Source organism: Sorex araneus, chromosome 3 (assembly GCF_027595985.1).
Source record: "Sorex araneus isolate mSorAra2 chromosome 3, mSorAra2.pri, whole genome shotgun sequence".
In the NCBI taxonomy this organism is placed as follows: Eukaryota; Metazoa; Chordata; class Mammalia; order Eulipotyphla; family Soricidae; genus Sorex; species Sorex araneus.
Genome location: NC_073304.1, coordinates 221,579,691 through 221,595,521, shown reverse-complemented (window position 1 = coordinate 221,595,521; position 15,831 = coordinate 221,579,691). Strand labels below are relative to the sequence as shown.

Here is a 15,831-nt window from a genome sequence, read left to right as displayed (position 1 = left end):
CAGCCCTAGAGGGCTGGAGGCTCGGGTCCCTCATGGCAAGTCCCTGCGGACAGAGGCCAGCCCCCGGGGGTCCCAGACCTGATCAGCCCGTTGACCTCGTCGACGATGTGGCGCAGCTTGTAGTACGCGTCCGTGGGCGGCAGCTTCAGCTCCAGGATCAGCCGGTCGATCTTGTTGATGCACACGGTGACGGCCAGCCGCTCCTGCACGGCGTGCTTGATCAGCCGCTCCGTGTTCAGCATCACCTGAGGGGCAGAGGCCCAGAGCTGGTGGATGCAGGCCCGACGGAGCCGAGAGCACTACTTCAGTGAACGAAGCACAAGGAAAGGAGCTGGGGGTACTTGTGCCCGAAAGCAGCCAGGGGAGCTCCAAGAGGCATTGTGCAGGACGGACACATGCATACATACTTAATGCTGGGGGCCTGGCTTTGAGGTGCCAGAGAGAAGACCTTCAGGGCTAGAATGGAAGTCATGAACCCATAATTTTTTTTTTTTAGGGGGGGGTCCCACCTGGCGGGTCTCAGAGGCAATTCCTGATGCAGTGCCTGGGAGTCGCCACAGCCAGCAGTGCTCGGGGAACCCTGTGGTGCTGAGGTCGAACCCGGGGCTCTAAGGGCATGCACTGCATTCTGAAATATTTCCTTCCAAACAGTGCAAGGGGAAAACAGGCACATGAGTACAAAGAGAAAGAAGCGAAAAAGCAAATGAGGGTGATTTGCTATTCTTGCTGCTTTTACCTAAATTTGAAATTGTCCCCGAAACACAGCCAGGAGGGTCAAAAAAGCATCTTTGGCTCCCTCTGCTGGCGAGCTCCACAACGACCGGATGAGGTTAACAATGGAATTTCAATGTACAAAAGACCCTCCAGAAGATTTGCCCTACATAAGGGTGACCCCAGCATATCAGTCTTGAGCAGAGCCAGGAAGACACAGCACCTTGGGGTATTGCCCCCAAAACAGAAGTTCAGGCCAGGGACGTGGCTCGGTGGTAGGGCGGACACTGCACACACACACAGGCCCCAGGTTTGATCCCTAGCACCAAAAACAAGCTACTCTGGGCCTTTTTTTTTTTTTTTTTTTTGCTTTTTGGGTCACACCCAGCGATGCTCAGGGGTTACTCCTGGCTTTGCACTCAGGAACTACTCCTGGCGGTGCTTGGGGGACCATATGGGATGCCGGGGATCGAACCCGGGTCGGCCGCGTGCAAGGCAAACGCCCTACCCGCTGTGCTATCGCTCCGGCCCCATACTCTGGGCCTTTTTGATCCAGCCTCCAGGTTAGAGGAGCTGGTTAATAACTGGAAACCTTTATACACGGGACTTCCCGCCCCCCCCCTTTGATTCACCTTTGTCTGCTATCTTTGCGATTCTGTGCCTCAGAACAGACTGAAGATGGGGGGAGTGGGGGGTGGGATGACGGCACCCACAGAAATCCAGACCATGAAATTAGGGCTCACACAGAAGAAAAATACTCATTTTTTTTCCCCTGGGGGTTGAGGTGTGGGGTGTGGAGGGCCGAGGGAGTGTGGAGTGTGGCTGGAGAGCTAAGTAACACACACGGGAAGTTTCTGGGTCTTGTTACTTCACCAAGCGCCATCAAACTCAATCTCCATGGAGCAGTGGAGCCTTGCACTCAGGGGTGCACTAGGAGAGGAGACCCCCACCCTGTGCCGCCACTCGGGACTTCTTCTGACACATGCCTCAAGCCCCATTTGCTTTGAGCTCCCGTGCTCCGGGGAACCCTAGCGGGGCAGGGCCCTGGGGCCACTGGCACTCACCCCCTCCGCAGCGTCGATGAAGAGGACCACCCCATCCGAGATGCGCAAGCCGGCTGTGACCTCATCAGAAAAATTCACATGTCCTGAAAAGCAAAGGCGAAGTCAATCACGGCATGGTAGGGGGAGGAGGTATTTCGTGCGAACCCCTCCACCCCCTCCCCGCCCCCCACAGCTCCAGTGTGGTGCTGCAGTGTCTAAAATCCCCTTTTGTATCACATCCTGGGTACAACTTTTTAAAGAGGAAGCCCCAACATTTAAAAGGAAAGAATTTTTGTTTGACCAACGAGGATTTCGCACCCACATCCCAGCTGAGTCTACCGGGAAGCAAGCAGAACTATGGGATGAAGACAGGAGGCGAAGGGTGCCTTTGGTGACCAGAGTTTTAGAAGATCCTACTGGGGTAGGGGGGTGGGGGGAGGGGGACAGGCAGAAAGCAGAGACAGAGGGGTCTCAGGGCCTCAGGCACCCAACTGGGTCAAAAGGCCCAACTGTCAAAACCCTGGATTGTCTTATTTAAAGCTCTGCCTAGAGTTGATCTTTCCCCATGAGAGAAGAGTCAGCTGCCTTGGGCCGGAGCGACAGTACAGCGGGCAGGATGTTTGCCTGGCATGCGATCTACCCAGGTTTGATGCCCAGCACCCCATACAGGATTCTCGAGCACCAGCAGAAGTCATTCCTGAAGGCAGAACCAGAATTAACCCCTAGGCATAGCCAGGTGCAGCCCAAAAACAAACAAAAAAGGGTTTCAGAGAAGGCTGTACATCCCTTCCTCCCTCCTCCCCGCCCCAATCCATGAGTGGATGGGAGGCTCCCGGCGTCTCCATGGAATCACCCAGAGGGTGAGCCCAGGGACCAGGTGTGATGCACCTTTGTTCCCTCAGCACTTAGCTTGGGCCTCACCCAGGCAGAAACGAGTGACGTGCCCTGAAATTCAATAAACACACTAAAAGAGAGGAAAAAAGAGGATCAAAACACACAGCTTGCTAATGAACTGGACAGAAGCCAAGGCGACCAGAATAAAAAGGATCTCAACAAAGGTGGGGAAAAGGTAAAACAAAAACAAAATCCTCCAACAACCCCAAAGACAAAACCCCTGTTCCAGGAAGAGTCAGAGCATGGAGAACCTATTGGACGAGGGGAAGGTCAGGGTGTGCCCACCTGGTGTGTCCATGATGTTGAAGAGGTACGACTTCCCTTTGGTGTCAGGCAAGACCACGGTCACCGGGGTGCTCTTGATGCCCACGCCCCTCTGGGAACCAGAGGAAGAGGTCAGGGCCGACGCCTTGCCCAGCACAGCTGCAGGCGCACTGCCCATCTCTCTCCTGGCCTCTACCCAGAAAGGACTTGAAGAGGAAATATCGTGCTGGTAAACACCACTGGGGGAGAGGGGTGGCAATTTGAAGGCAAAATAGCACTAACTTAAAAATGAATTAGAGCTGGAGCGATAGCACAGCGGGTAGGGCGTTTGCCTTGCACGCGGCCGACCCGGGTTCTAATCCCAGCATCCCATATGGTCCCCTGAGCACCGCCAGGGGTAATTCCTGAGTGAAGAGCCAGGAGTAACCCCTGTGCATCGCCGGGTGTGACCCAAAAACCAAAAAAAAAAAAAAAAATGAATTAGAGACTGGATATACACAAAGCATAAAAAAATCTTTTAAAATCATCAGCATTCTATTTTTTTTGGTGCTATAAAACTAACATACAAGATATACAAAAAGGGCCGGAGTGAGTAGAGTAGTGGGTAGGGCATTTGCCTTGCACACGGCTGACCCAGGTTTGATCCCTGGCATCCCCCAAGCACCACCAGGAGTAACTCCTGAGTACAGAGCCAGGAGTAACCCTTGAGCACCGCTGGGTATGACCCAAAAAGAAAAAAATAAGCACACACACACACACACACACCCTCCCCCCCAGACATAAAAATTAAAAGTTAGGTCAGGTAGGATCGAGAGTACAGCAGGCAGGGCATTTGCCTTGCGCACGACTGACCTAGGTCTGACCCTCAGCACCACATATGATCCCCCTGAGCCTCCCCAGGAGTCATCCCCAAGCACAGAGCCAAGACTACAGTGGGGGTGGGTCCCAAACCAAAAAGTTAAAACAAACAAAAAAACTCCCACCAGGCTTGTGACCAAGAGCACGAAGAGAGGCATCATCTCCTAGGACCTGCCCTCTCAGGCCAAATCAACCCAAGCTGGGGTGGGGCTTGACTACTCGTAGTTCAAGTAACAGATCACGAGGTGACTGGGAGCGACAGGACGATCCAGGTTTGATCCCCAGCATCCCATACACCCCCAAGCACCGTCAGGATTCCTGGGTGTAGAGCCAGAAGTAACCCCTGAGCACCGCCAGGTGTGGCCCCCCAAAAAACCAAGTAAACAACAAAAGAAACTTGAAGAAGAAGAAGAAGAAGAAAAAAAAAGAACAAGGTGCTGGGGCCCGAGCAATAGTACAGCAGGGAAAGCACTCGCCTTGCACCTGGCCAGGCCGACCCCATTTCAATCCCAAGCACCCCCTATGGTCCCCTAATCCGCCAGGAGTAATCCCTGATTACTCCAGCATAACCCCAAAAACCAAAAATAAAAAACAGAACAAGGTGTGACTGTATCGGGTTCCGAGGCTGGGAGCGAGAGAGGGCTGGGTATGGGTGTCCTATCACAACGGCTCCCCTGCTCCCTGAAACTTGCGCTGATGGGTGTGCGGTGGGAAGCAGACTGCCCGCGGAGCCCTTACCTCCTGCTCTGTGAACAGGATGTCAGTGTAGCAGAGCTGAAAGAACGACAGAAGCATCATTACCACCTGAACTCAGGCCCCGCGTTCCCAACACACATGCCATCCACCATTTCTCCACTTCACCTTTGTGAAGACGGTGGGGTGCACCCGCAAAATCCCAGACAATGAGACCAGGGTCCTCCCAGAGAGAATACCCCTGACGGTTTTGAATTCTTTTTTTGGAGGGGGCGGGGCGGGGAGAGAAGGAAGGGGAGTTCACTGTAGACCAGTATGGCTGAAGAACTAATTATATCAAATGCGCATGGAATCCTGGAATAGTAAAGGGGCCCCACCAGTCCTCCACAGAGAGCGGCATGTCAAAGCGCCATCCTGCCAAAGCCAGAACATTATTGCACTGAGATTTGCAGTCACACCTGGCCTTATTCACAGGCATTTAAATTTACCATATAACAACAAAGTCCAAATGTATTATATTTAGAGAGTAGGCTATTACTGCTCCAAAAACCAGGATACAGAGGAATCCCCCGGTGCAGAACCGATTGTCCCCAAATTCTGCAGGTTAATATTCTCTATGCTCCTGAGAAAGGTGAAATTATTTTCTTCAATGTTATTAATAGCGATCACAAGCATAAAGCTGCCCTTGTAGGTGATTTCTAATGAGCGAGGGAGGAGAGAAAGTTCTGACTGTCTCACCCCAAACCCTCGACAGAATTCCCACTTACATCTTGGTCGTAGCGCTTCCTGATTTCTGGGTGAGTCTGCTCTATCAGACAATCAACGAAGCACGTCTGCAAGGGAAGAGAAGGTTGAGGCCTTGATGGGCATGGCAAAATCAACTTGACCCTCCCTGCAGCAGCACCTCGGCTCGGAAGAAGGAGAGCAAGAATTATGAGGCAGCAAAGGATGAACACTGAAGCCACAGGACTAGTAAAGTTTCAAATCAAAGATGAAATCTTCCTCGGACAAGCATCTTCCAGGAAATGAAAGCCAGTTTCCCCCTTTGACTTGATGTGGACGCAGTGCTCAGGCTGGCATGTGAGACACAGGCCCAGTCTGTTTTGAGGGAAAGCCAGGCGTCCCCAGCCAGCTGCCCAGTCTCCAGCCCCGGCCCATGTGCAGGCGCGAGAGGGGCTCTGTCCCTATAACCCAGCAGTGCACTGACCTTGCCGTGGTGGAGGTGCCCACAAAGGGTGACATTTCTGATGAGCTCTGAGTTATCCATCAAATCAGCCAAGAAACTGAAAGGCAAGAGAAGAAGGATTTTGGCTGAAGTTTCCATGGAGAGGGGCATCTTACACATGGCCGACCAGGGTTTGACCCCCAGCATCCCATATGGTCCCCTGAGCACCATGACTCAGGTGTAATTCCTGAGGGCAGAACCAGGACTGAGCCCTGAGCACCACCAGGTATGGGCCCCCCACCAACTCCACAATTTTATTACTTAATAATGAGACATAAGCACTTCAATATATAGGCATCTTAACTATAAGTGCATTTGTTAATAAAAATTTTTTTTGGTTTGGAGGCCAAGCCCAGAGGTGCTTAAGGATCTGGCACCACTCAGGGGATTGTACTAGGATCAAATCCTGGTTGACTACAAGCAAGGTATTCATTGTACTCTCTCTCTGGCCCAATGAAAATATTTTTCATAATTACAATAAGGAGGGGTCAAAGTGATGGTACAGCAGGTAGGGCATTGTTTGCCTTGCACACGGCTGACCCAAGTTTGATTCCCTGGCATCCCATATGGTCTCTCAAGTAGCACCAGGAGTAATTACTGAGTGCAGAGCCAGGAGTAACCCCTGAGCATCTCCGGGTGTGGCCCCAAATAAAAAACTTAATTGCAGTAAGAAGACCCCAAATTATTTTATATATGAATCTACTCATCTGGACCCTCCTTTTCAAACTAAAGGGTTATTATGTTCCCCAAACATGCAGTGTACTTGGGGCAGTTAGAACTGGGCAGGGGCCACACCCAGTAGTGCTCAGGGCTCCCTCTTGGCCCTATGCTCAGGGGTCAGTCTTCGTGATACTTGGGGAACCATCTGTGGTGGCAGGGATCAAACTCAGTTCAGCTACAAGCACAGTAAGCACTTAATGCCTGGACTATCTCTTCAGTACTCATGCTTAGTAATCTTACAAGTGAAAAAAAAAAAAGGCTCTGTACCCACCTCCCTGCCCCCACCCATGATCACTACAACACCAAGTTCTGACTCAAAGCCTGGCTTCTCATGCTAAAGGTCTGGAAGAAGAAACATCAGTGAGATCTGTCTGAGACCCCAGAGAAAACTTAAGATCAAATCTAACCATCCCAATAACCATATAAGCTAAGTGAAAAAATTCATCAAGGAAGGGAATTTTGCTTTTCCAACTCACTAATTCAACCGTAAGCCACCGCCTACAACCACCTCCCACCCCTATGGGAAATGAGCCCCCATGACTCAGTGCTGAGGCTAAAACCCGGTAACTTACTCCATTTCATACACCGTGACAGGTAACGTCTGCTCCATCAGGGTGAATTTCTTGGTTTTCACCGGCTTAATAATAGGTTCTGGGGGGAGGGGGAAATGAGAGGGAGGCACGTAAGGGCAGGCATGAAACTCAAAAGCACAGAGCTCGACTGCTTCGGACTGCACCTCCAGGTTTGTTCAGGTTATGCTACCTGAATCAAGTGCCGGAAGGTGGTCTGGCACGGGACCGTGACGGACATGAAAGGGGAAGGCGGAATCTGGACTCCACTTTGTGGAAGGAAGGAAGAAGGGCTGAATACAGGCTGGGGTCCACGTCAGTTCAAAACTCTCCGTGCTGGGAAAGGGCAGGCAGGTAGAGCTAAATTTAGGTGAGGCCCTAAATTCTGTTTCCAGCGTTGCAAAAGCAAACAGAAGATTCACAAAATCTCTCCTTGCATTAATAAAATCAATAAAAATCCTTAAAGTGGAAATAGGCATTGTGAAAACTAGTTACAGGACCTGAGATTATTGGCATGGACAAAACCCAAGAGTGGGGGAGAAATTAAACACAACACTCAGACACCTGAATAGTTATTAGATAAATAACTTGCCCCTGGCAGCTATGCCCAGGGCTTACTCCTGGCTCTGTGCTCAGGAATGTGGGGTGGTGTTCAGGGGAACTTATGGGGTGTCAGGGATTGAACCTGGGCCAGCCAGAGAAGAGGCAAGATCCTTAATCCCTAAACTACCTCCTTAGCCCCAAATTACTAATATTTAGTTTTTCTGAATGCTAAAACACCTAACCGGACCTGGGAAGTGGCTCAAAGGGCTGGAGTGTATGAACTGCACGCAGGAGTGCCAGGTCCATCCCTGGCACTTCATAGTTCCCTGAGTACCCCCTAAGGAACACTGGGGAACACTGGGTATAACCCCCAAATAAAGCCCACAAAACAGTGCTAAAACCAGGGGCTGGAGCACAGCCCTCACATACAGGAGGTACGAGGTCCCCAAAGCACTGGCAAGAACCCCTGAGCAGTGCTGATGTGGCCCAAAAGTCAAAATAATCAGAACAAATGAGTGAACTGACTCTCAACCCAGGTATTGGACGTGCAAGCAGTAAAGAAAACCAATTCACTAACACATGTTCAGGGACTCTCCAGCTCGCTCTCAACCTTTCCCTGTCCCAGTGTCACCCCCACAGTGCGGCGCCCCCTCACCTGTCAGAGGCTGCGTGTCTTCCTCCTGAACTATGGTCTCCACCTCGGGCCCGTACACCTCCTCTGCTGTGGGGTAGTACTTCTTGTCCTCGTGCAGCACCACCTCCATGCCCGGGTGGTCGTCGTCGTGATCGCCGACATCCTCGTCCTCCTCGTCGTCATCCATCTAGAAGCAGGAGGGAAGGGACATAAGAGACCTGCACTGACCTGCCCAGGGACTGAACATCCACGGGCCAGAGCAAGGCCCTGCATGTGCTCCGGCCGTCTGGCTCACATGTACCAGGCATGCTCCCTCTCGAGTTTCACTTCAACCAATAAGCAGCAGGTCCTGGAAAGGCAGGAAGCATGCCCCGGTTCCCTACTCCACAATTCATGCAAATCTTAAGTGCTTCAGAAAATTTTTGATTGTTCTGATTTGTTTCTGGGCGACACCTGGGGATGCTAAGGGGTCGCTCTTGGCTCTGCACTCAGGAATCACTCCTCTGGCAGTACTTGGGGGGACCACATGGGATGGTGGGGGTTGATCCCAGCATCGACCTTGTGCCAAGGCAAACGCTCTACGGCTGTACTCTCTCTCTCTGGCCCCCTTTATAAAAATTCTTACTGAACAGATTCCTGAGTGCGTGTGCAGGCGTGGTGCCAATGGCTAAACTCAAATTTTAAGCACAAGACCCATATATTTTACCAACAAGTCACACCCCTGGCTGTTTTAGCCTTTATTCAGCCCAGAACTCCAGTTTATTGGGATCACTTTGAATTCAAAGTCGATCATCTAACATACCAGCTTAGGCCACACGCAAATTCTGTACTCCTCCCTTTTCCATCACCCAAACCACTGATTAAAGGGCTTGAAAGGATTCACCCTGTATGGTCCCAGGGACCTGGTCCAAGAGCCCTGGAGTAACCTGCTTCCTAACACCCTGGTCCCAGTGATCTCAGCCGGGCCCTCTTCTAACTGTGTTCTGACCCAACTCCAACTCTTTCCATGGGGCCAGAATGTGCTATGGTGGCTGCCTTGGGAAGGGGAGTAAAACGGAATGATGACCAAGGATGGCCTTTCTATGTTCAGGTCACATTCCTGAATTACAAATATAATAAAAAAATGTCCTGGGAGCTGGAGTGACAGCACAGCGGGTAGGGCATTTGCCTTGTACGAGGCCAACCTGGGTTCGATTCCCAGCATCCCATATAGTTGCCTGAGCACTGCCAGGAGTAATTCCTGAGTGCATTGAGTAATCCCTGTGCATCGCTGGGTGACCCAAACACACACACACACACACACACACACACACACACACACACACACACACACACACACACACACACACACACACACACACACACACACACACACACACACACACACGGCTAGTTATAGCACAGTGGGTAAGGCATTTGCCTTGCACTCGGCCAACCCAGGTTTGATTCCTCCATCCCTCTCAGAGAGCCCGGCAAGCTACTGAGAGTATCCCGCCCACCAGCAGAGCCTGGCAAGCTAGCTGTGGCGTATTCGATACGCCAAAAAACAGTAACAAGAAGTCTCACAATGGAAACATTACTGGTGCCTGCTCGTGCAAATCGATGAACAACGGGAGAAGAGTGACAGTGACAGATATATATGTATATATATCTGTATATCTATATCTATCTATGTGGGCCCAAGGAGAGCCTCAAAGGACTTTACGCACAGGAGTGCTATGTTTGACCCCAGCACAGTGTGTTCCCAGGCACCAGCGGGAGCGATGCCCAAGCACTGAGCTGGGAGCTGCAACCCCAGCCCCACCAGGTATGGCTCAGACACCATACACAACAAGCAGAGTGACGATGACATGGGTGCGCTTGGAGCACAGAGGACTCAGCACTGGATTACTTTGAAAAACAAAATGAAGAGAAGATAAAGCAGAACCGGGGTGACAGTGCAGGAGCTAAGGCACACTTTGCATGCAGCTGACCTTGTTTCAACCTGCTGCCGTGTGTTGCCCCCACTCCCCACCACCAGAGGATGCCCCCGGGGACCCCTGAGTGTGGCGGGGTGGCCTAGGTAATCCCTGCAGGGGCCAAGCAGCCCTGTCCCATGGCACCGCACACTGAACCACAGGGACTCTTGGTTGAGAGACACTGGGATGGGCCTCCTGCCCTCAAGGGACACCACATGGGCTTTACCTCATCAAGATCTTTGGTCTCTCTGCCCAGTTCGTCATCATCTTCATCTGAGTCAAGCTCTGGTCCGATATAATTCCCAAACTCATCATACAGGTCGGTATCCATGATGCTAAGAGTCAAGGAGAAAGAAGTGAGAGTCTGACCATGACGGGGTCCCGCATCTCCAGTCCCGACGTCGACAGGCCCTTCCGTGGGTGCCGCCCTCCAGTGGCATCAACCCCAAAGCCCTTTCAGCCCCCTCCTCTCAAAGCTGAACTCGAAGTTCCTACTTTCATGCTCTTCTCCCACTTTGTCTTTGGTTTGGGGGGCCATACCTGGTGGTGCTCAGGGCTTATCCCAGCGTTGACGCTCATATGGTGGAACATAGGGGGTACCGGGGAACCCCACGGGTCTGGAGAGGCAGTACAGTGGGGAGGGGGAGGGCGCTTGCCTTGTGCACAGCTGACCTGGGCTCCATCCACAGCATCCCATATGGTTCCCGGAGCATGACTAGGAGTGACCCCTGAGCGCATAGCCAGGACCCGGGTCACCCCCATGGCTAGGCAAGCACCTTCCCTGCTCTACTATCTCTCCAGCCCTCCCGTTTCTTTTATTGCAGAGCCAGGGACTGAACCCAAAAACTACATGCAAGGCAAGTGCTTTACCACCGAGCTACAGCACCGGCCCCAATTCTTTTTAATACTAAAACCCCTGAGGACCACAGCTGGCAGTGCTCTGCGATCTTGGCTCTGCGCTCAGGGATCGCTCTTGGTAGGGCTTAGGGGCCCGTATGTGGTGCTGGGGATCAAACCCAAGTCGGCCATGTGCAAGACAAGCGCCTTATCCCTGTACTATCTCTCCAACCAGCCCCACAAAACTATTTCCAAAACTCTAACAGCAAAGAGTTGCAGGAACAGTATAAATAACTTTCTTCCTCCTAAACTGTATGAGAATAAGTTGCTGACAGAGTTACTCACCACCCGCTAATGGCTCCACAGGCATTAATAAACGATGGCCTGTAGCCAAAGCCAGCCTGCTGCCTGCTTCAAGCAGCCCCCAAGCTAAGAGTGCCGCTTCCATTTTTGAACAGTTGGGACAAACGCATCCAAAGAATCAAATTTTATGATACATAAAAATGATAAGGAATTTGAATTTCAGTATTCACAAACAGCTGGACTGGCCCACAGCCATGTTCATTTATTTATACAGTCAGGCTGCCATGGCAGAGCTGATGAGTTGCAATTGAGACCATATGGCTCAGAAAGCCTAAAATATTTATTGTCTGGTCCTTAAGAGAAAAAAAAATGTGCCAGCTCCTGTTTTAGCATGTGTGATCCCTGCAAACAAGGACACTGTCCCACACAACCACAATACAACCATCAAAAGCAGCTCGGTGGGGGCTGGAGCAATAGTACAAACGAGGAGCACATTTGCCTTGCACGCGGCTGACCCAGGCTCAACTCCTGGCATCCCATATGGTCCCGAGTACCGGCAGGAGTAATTCCTTAGTATAGAGCCAGAACTAATCCCTGAGCATTGCCGGTTGTAACCCAAAAAGCCAAAAAAAAAGCAAAGCAGCTCAGGTCTGGAGAGATAGTACAGTGGGCAGGGCACTTGCCTTGCGGATAGGCCTGGGCTCCATCCCTAGTACTCCCTATGGTTCCCTGAGAATGACCAGGAGTGATCCCTGAGCACTAGTTACTTCCCATCCCTCCCATAAGCACAAACCCAAAAAAAGCCGATCAAAAACCCCAAAAAGCAGATCAGCACCACACCATCTAATTCACATATTGCGTCCAAGTTCACAAACAGTCCCGCTGTGCGTGGCACAGCCAAAGACCCACCCAGGGTCCAGGTTTGTGGTTAGTGCTTATGTCTGTGGCCTCTTTCCATCCAGAATAGGTGCTCAGTCCTTCCTGATGTGGATGACCTGACACTTATTTAGAAACTTCTGGGTGCTTGTTACCGCGATGCTCAGGGGCCAGGGTCATACCCATCAATGCCAGATACCAAAGCTAGGGCCTCACACATTCAAGGTCTGTGCTCTACCCACTGAGCTGCATCTTTGGCCCCATGCTGACATTTCTGTAAACTACAGACCAAAAAGGCGAGAGAATATCCCTGAATCTGAGTCTGTCTGCTGTTTCCTCAGGGTTAGATTCAGAGTCCACATTCCTGACAGGAAAACCACAGACGGGATAGCTGAGATACTTTCCATTGCACCCCTTCTTAGGTGGTCCCTGATCTTAGTGTCTGCCACAGGGGAGACTGGCGATATGGAGCAGACTTTTCCAAGAGAAAGTTATTTGCTTTCTCTTGGTAATTAATAAGTTGTAGGTTTTCCCCAATTATAATTCCATTCAAAGTCTTCCCTTCACGCTTTCCTAGATTCTCAGTTTCTCACTCCCCCAAGCTGCTATATATAGCCTTTTGCACCTTTCTCTGCATTGAATTCAAACATGAATGGGAGATAATGATACCAATTACCCAGACTAACAGCTCTGCAGCCATGGGTTAGGAGTTTAGGAGGGTTAGGTTTCTGGAGCTGGAAGGACGGCACTTGAATTCTAATGCTGGCACTTAGTAATTATATAAATTCAAGAGTGCAGCGAGACAGCTCACAGCACTAGGTCATGTAGCCCAGCTTTGGACACAAGGTTCCCAGGCTCAGGACAAGGGGCCCCAAAACCTCGTTAAGTGACACATGTTTCCAAATAAACAGTGTCAGGTAAGTGATACTCCAAGTGATATTCCAAGCACATTTCCTCTATTGTAAAATGAGAGGAAATAATTCGCACTGCATAAAGTATCATGAAAATGAAACAAAATTGTTTGTGTAAAAAATTATTGTGGGAGGCCAGAGAGAGTACAGTGGGTACACTTGCCTTGCACCTGGCCAATCCAGGTTCAATCCCCAGCACCCCATATGGTCCCCTGAGCCCACCATGATCACCAAGCACAGACCCAGGGTAATATATCTGGGCATAGTCAGATGTGCCGCACCTCAAAAAAGAAAAGGGCTGGACAGTCCAGAGGTAGGGCGCCTGCTTTGCACACAACCCCTACACAAGCCCTACGGTCTCCCAAAGTCTGTCAGGTGTGATTCCTGAGTACAGAAGCAAGGAATAAGCACTAAGCATCATGAAAAATAACAACAAAAAGAACTTATCATTGGGTGGGGAGGGAAGAGCATTTGCCTTCTAAATGCAAAGCCCTGGGTTCAATTCCCAGAACTGCCTCCTTTCTCCCCGACCCCAAATGTTGTTTTGGTTTTGGGCCACACCTGGGATGCTCAGGGGATCAAACTTAGGTGCAAGGCAAGCACCCTACCCGCTGTAATATCTTTGCAATCCACCCCCAACCCCCCAATTATTACTGGACAGGGATGGTGCCCAGTGACAGAACATGTGCCTCACTAGGAGATGCTCAAGGCTCCAACCACAGCATGTGGGGAAAAAAAAAAGTAATTTAATAGTCCCAGGCTCAATAACCATTAGCAAGGGACCGGAGCATTTCTTCGAGTCCACCTTCCACGGTGCAAAACAGTAATTTGTTTTCCAAGTGCTTCAAGGTACAAGCCAAGCTCCTTCCTTGGAGGCTGCCACACAAGCCGTCCTCTCTGGAATCTCGCTTCCTTTTAGTTTTTATGCCCACACCTTCCCGCCTAAACGCTACTGAAGCGTCCCATTCTCTACAAACCTCCCTGGTCCTCTGAGCAAGCCTCCTCCCCATCGCTCGTCTGCTGCTTTGTCCGTTCTTACTAACATTCACGGTTGGCTGACGTTACCGAGTCCTGGGCCGCGTTCCCCGCTCCCCCCCGCGCCCCTTCCCCAACTACAACTTAAGGGCTTTGGTTCTGTTTGGGTTTGAGTTTTGGTTTTTGGACCACACCTGGCTGTGCTCCATACGTGGTGCTAGAGATCAAACCCAGGTCGGCGGTGTTGTGAAAGTCAAGGGCTTTCCCCGCAGCCTCGGCCCTTTATACATCCCGTTTTGCTCACTCTGCAGCAGATGCAGAACTACCGGGTCTCGCGAAGCACTAGCGGAAGCCAAGGGCCCCGACGAGGCAGAGAAGGGGGTCTTCCTCCTCGGAGCCCACAGTCGCCTACCGCGGCCGACACCCCGCCGCTTCCCGCTCACGTGCAGGACCCCTTCCCCCCCCCCGAGAGATGTGGCGCCAGGAGGGCGCTGGGAAGGGCCGGGAAGACGGCGTCTGGGAGAGGGGCCGAGGGCGCCATGCCGCCCTTCCTGCACACCCAGGAGCACTGCACCGAGGGAGTCCCCCGGAGCCGGGGCGCGCGTGCGTACGGGGGGGAGGGGCGCCTTCCCTGACTCCCCCCACCCGCCGGAACCCCCCCACCCACAAGGGCACACGGCGTAGCAGGCACCGTCCGGATCCGACCCGCCTTCAGGTCCCCGCCGCCCCCCTCCCAGAGGCCCTGCCGGGTCGTTGGCCCGCGCCCGCTCACCTCCCGCCGGCTCGACCCAAGCTCCGCGCCGCTCGCAGGCGCGCGCGTTTCCGCCTCGCGCCGCCACACCGCCTGCGCCTGCAGCCGAGGAAGGACCCCGTCCGCGCCGCCGCCGCTGTGCCTGAGAGCGGTGCCTGAGGTCCGGCCGGAGGAAAGCCGCCGCAGACGCAGAAAGCGACACAGCGGAGCTGACCACGCCCAAATAAAAGCGTTCCCTGCGCCAAAGAGAGTTTGTACCTTAAGAAAAAAATTTTTAATCAGGCGCTTCGGGGCAGCCTGGGAAGCGGGGGTGGGTTGGGGGGCCTTCGCGCTGATCATGTGACCAGGCTGTTGCTGCGGTCGCTAGGCAACCACCGCTGGTGGGCGTGGTCTTTTCTAAGTGTCTTTTTCTCGCGTTTTAGGGGATCCCCCAAGAAAGCAAGAGAACCAAGCTGCTGGGGTCAAGGTCAGGTGGATCCGTTCTCGGAGAGGGAAGAGTTCGTTCTATTTATTCAAAGTTGGGAGGCCTCAGAACGGGACAGGACGCTTGAGTGCGCTTCTTGGTCCGCCCAGTTCCTCTAGCCCAGTCTGTTTTCTTTTCTTTTTACTTTTTTTTTTTTTTTTTTTTGCTTTTTGGGTCACACCCTACGATGCTCAGGGATTGCTCCTGGCTCCGCACTCAGGAATTACTCTTGGCAGTGCTCGAAGGACCATATGAGATGCTGGGGATCGAACCCGGGTCGACTGCGTGCAAGGCAAACGCCCTCTTCCCCCAGTCTGAGTTTTCAAAGCATCACAGAAAATAAATCAGGGCCAGGGCCAAGACTAGTACCTATCGGTGATCTCACTGAGGAGCGAGTCAATGAATCCTAAATAATGGGGACATTTGCAGAACTGCAGTAACAGAAACAACGAGGTTGCCCATGTGCCAAGGACCTATGCTCCAGTCCTCGGCTGAACAGAGGGATTTGGGTTTGGGAATCCACAAGGACCTGTGCTCCAGAGCTGGGCAGAAATAAAGGGATTTTCAGGGCAGGGATCACTAAGTCCCCTCCTCTGCCTTTTC

At 52.0% G+C, this 15,831-nt stretch overlaps 1 protein-coding gene across 1 annotated transcript in view; it reads right to left on the bottom strand.

Annotated features, from left to right (window-relative positions):
- The window catches only part of EFTUD2 (elongation factor Tu GTP binding domain containing 2), a 33,157-nt gene extending 18,256 nt beyond the window's left edge, over nucleotides 1–14,901 (bottom strand). Inside the window, exons 1-10 of the mRNA XM_004621010.2 lie at nucleotides 14,787–14,901; nucleotides 10,339–10,447; nucleotides 8,176–8,341; nucleotides 6,981–7,059; nucleotides 5,671–5,746; nucleotides 5,231–5,296; nucleotides 4,509–4,544; nucleotides 2,934–3,024; nucleotides 1,776–1,858; nucleotides 79–245 (exon numbers count right to left, since the gene is read on the bottom strand). Of these exons, the coding sequence (XP_004621067.1) occupies nucleotides 79–245; nucleotides 1,776–1,858; nucleotides 2,934–3,024; nucleotides 4,509–4,544; nucleotides 5,231–5,296; nucleotides 5,671–5,746; nucleotides 6,981–7,059; nucleotides 8,176–8,341; nucleotides 10,339–10,443 (869 nt within the window). The 5' untranslated portion in view covers nucleotides 10,444–10,447; nucleotides 14,787–14,901. The remainder of the gene's footprint in view (nucleotides 1–78; nucleotides 246–1,775; nucleotides 1,859–2,933; nucleotides 3,025–4,508; nucleotides 4,545–5,230; nucleotides 5,297–5,670; nucleotides 5,747–6,980; nucleotides 7,060–8,175; nucleotides 8,342–10,338; nucleotides 10,448–14,786) is intronic.
- Nucleotides 14,902–15,831: the final 930 nt, after the last annotated feature.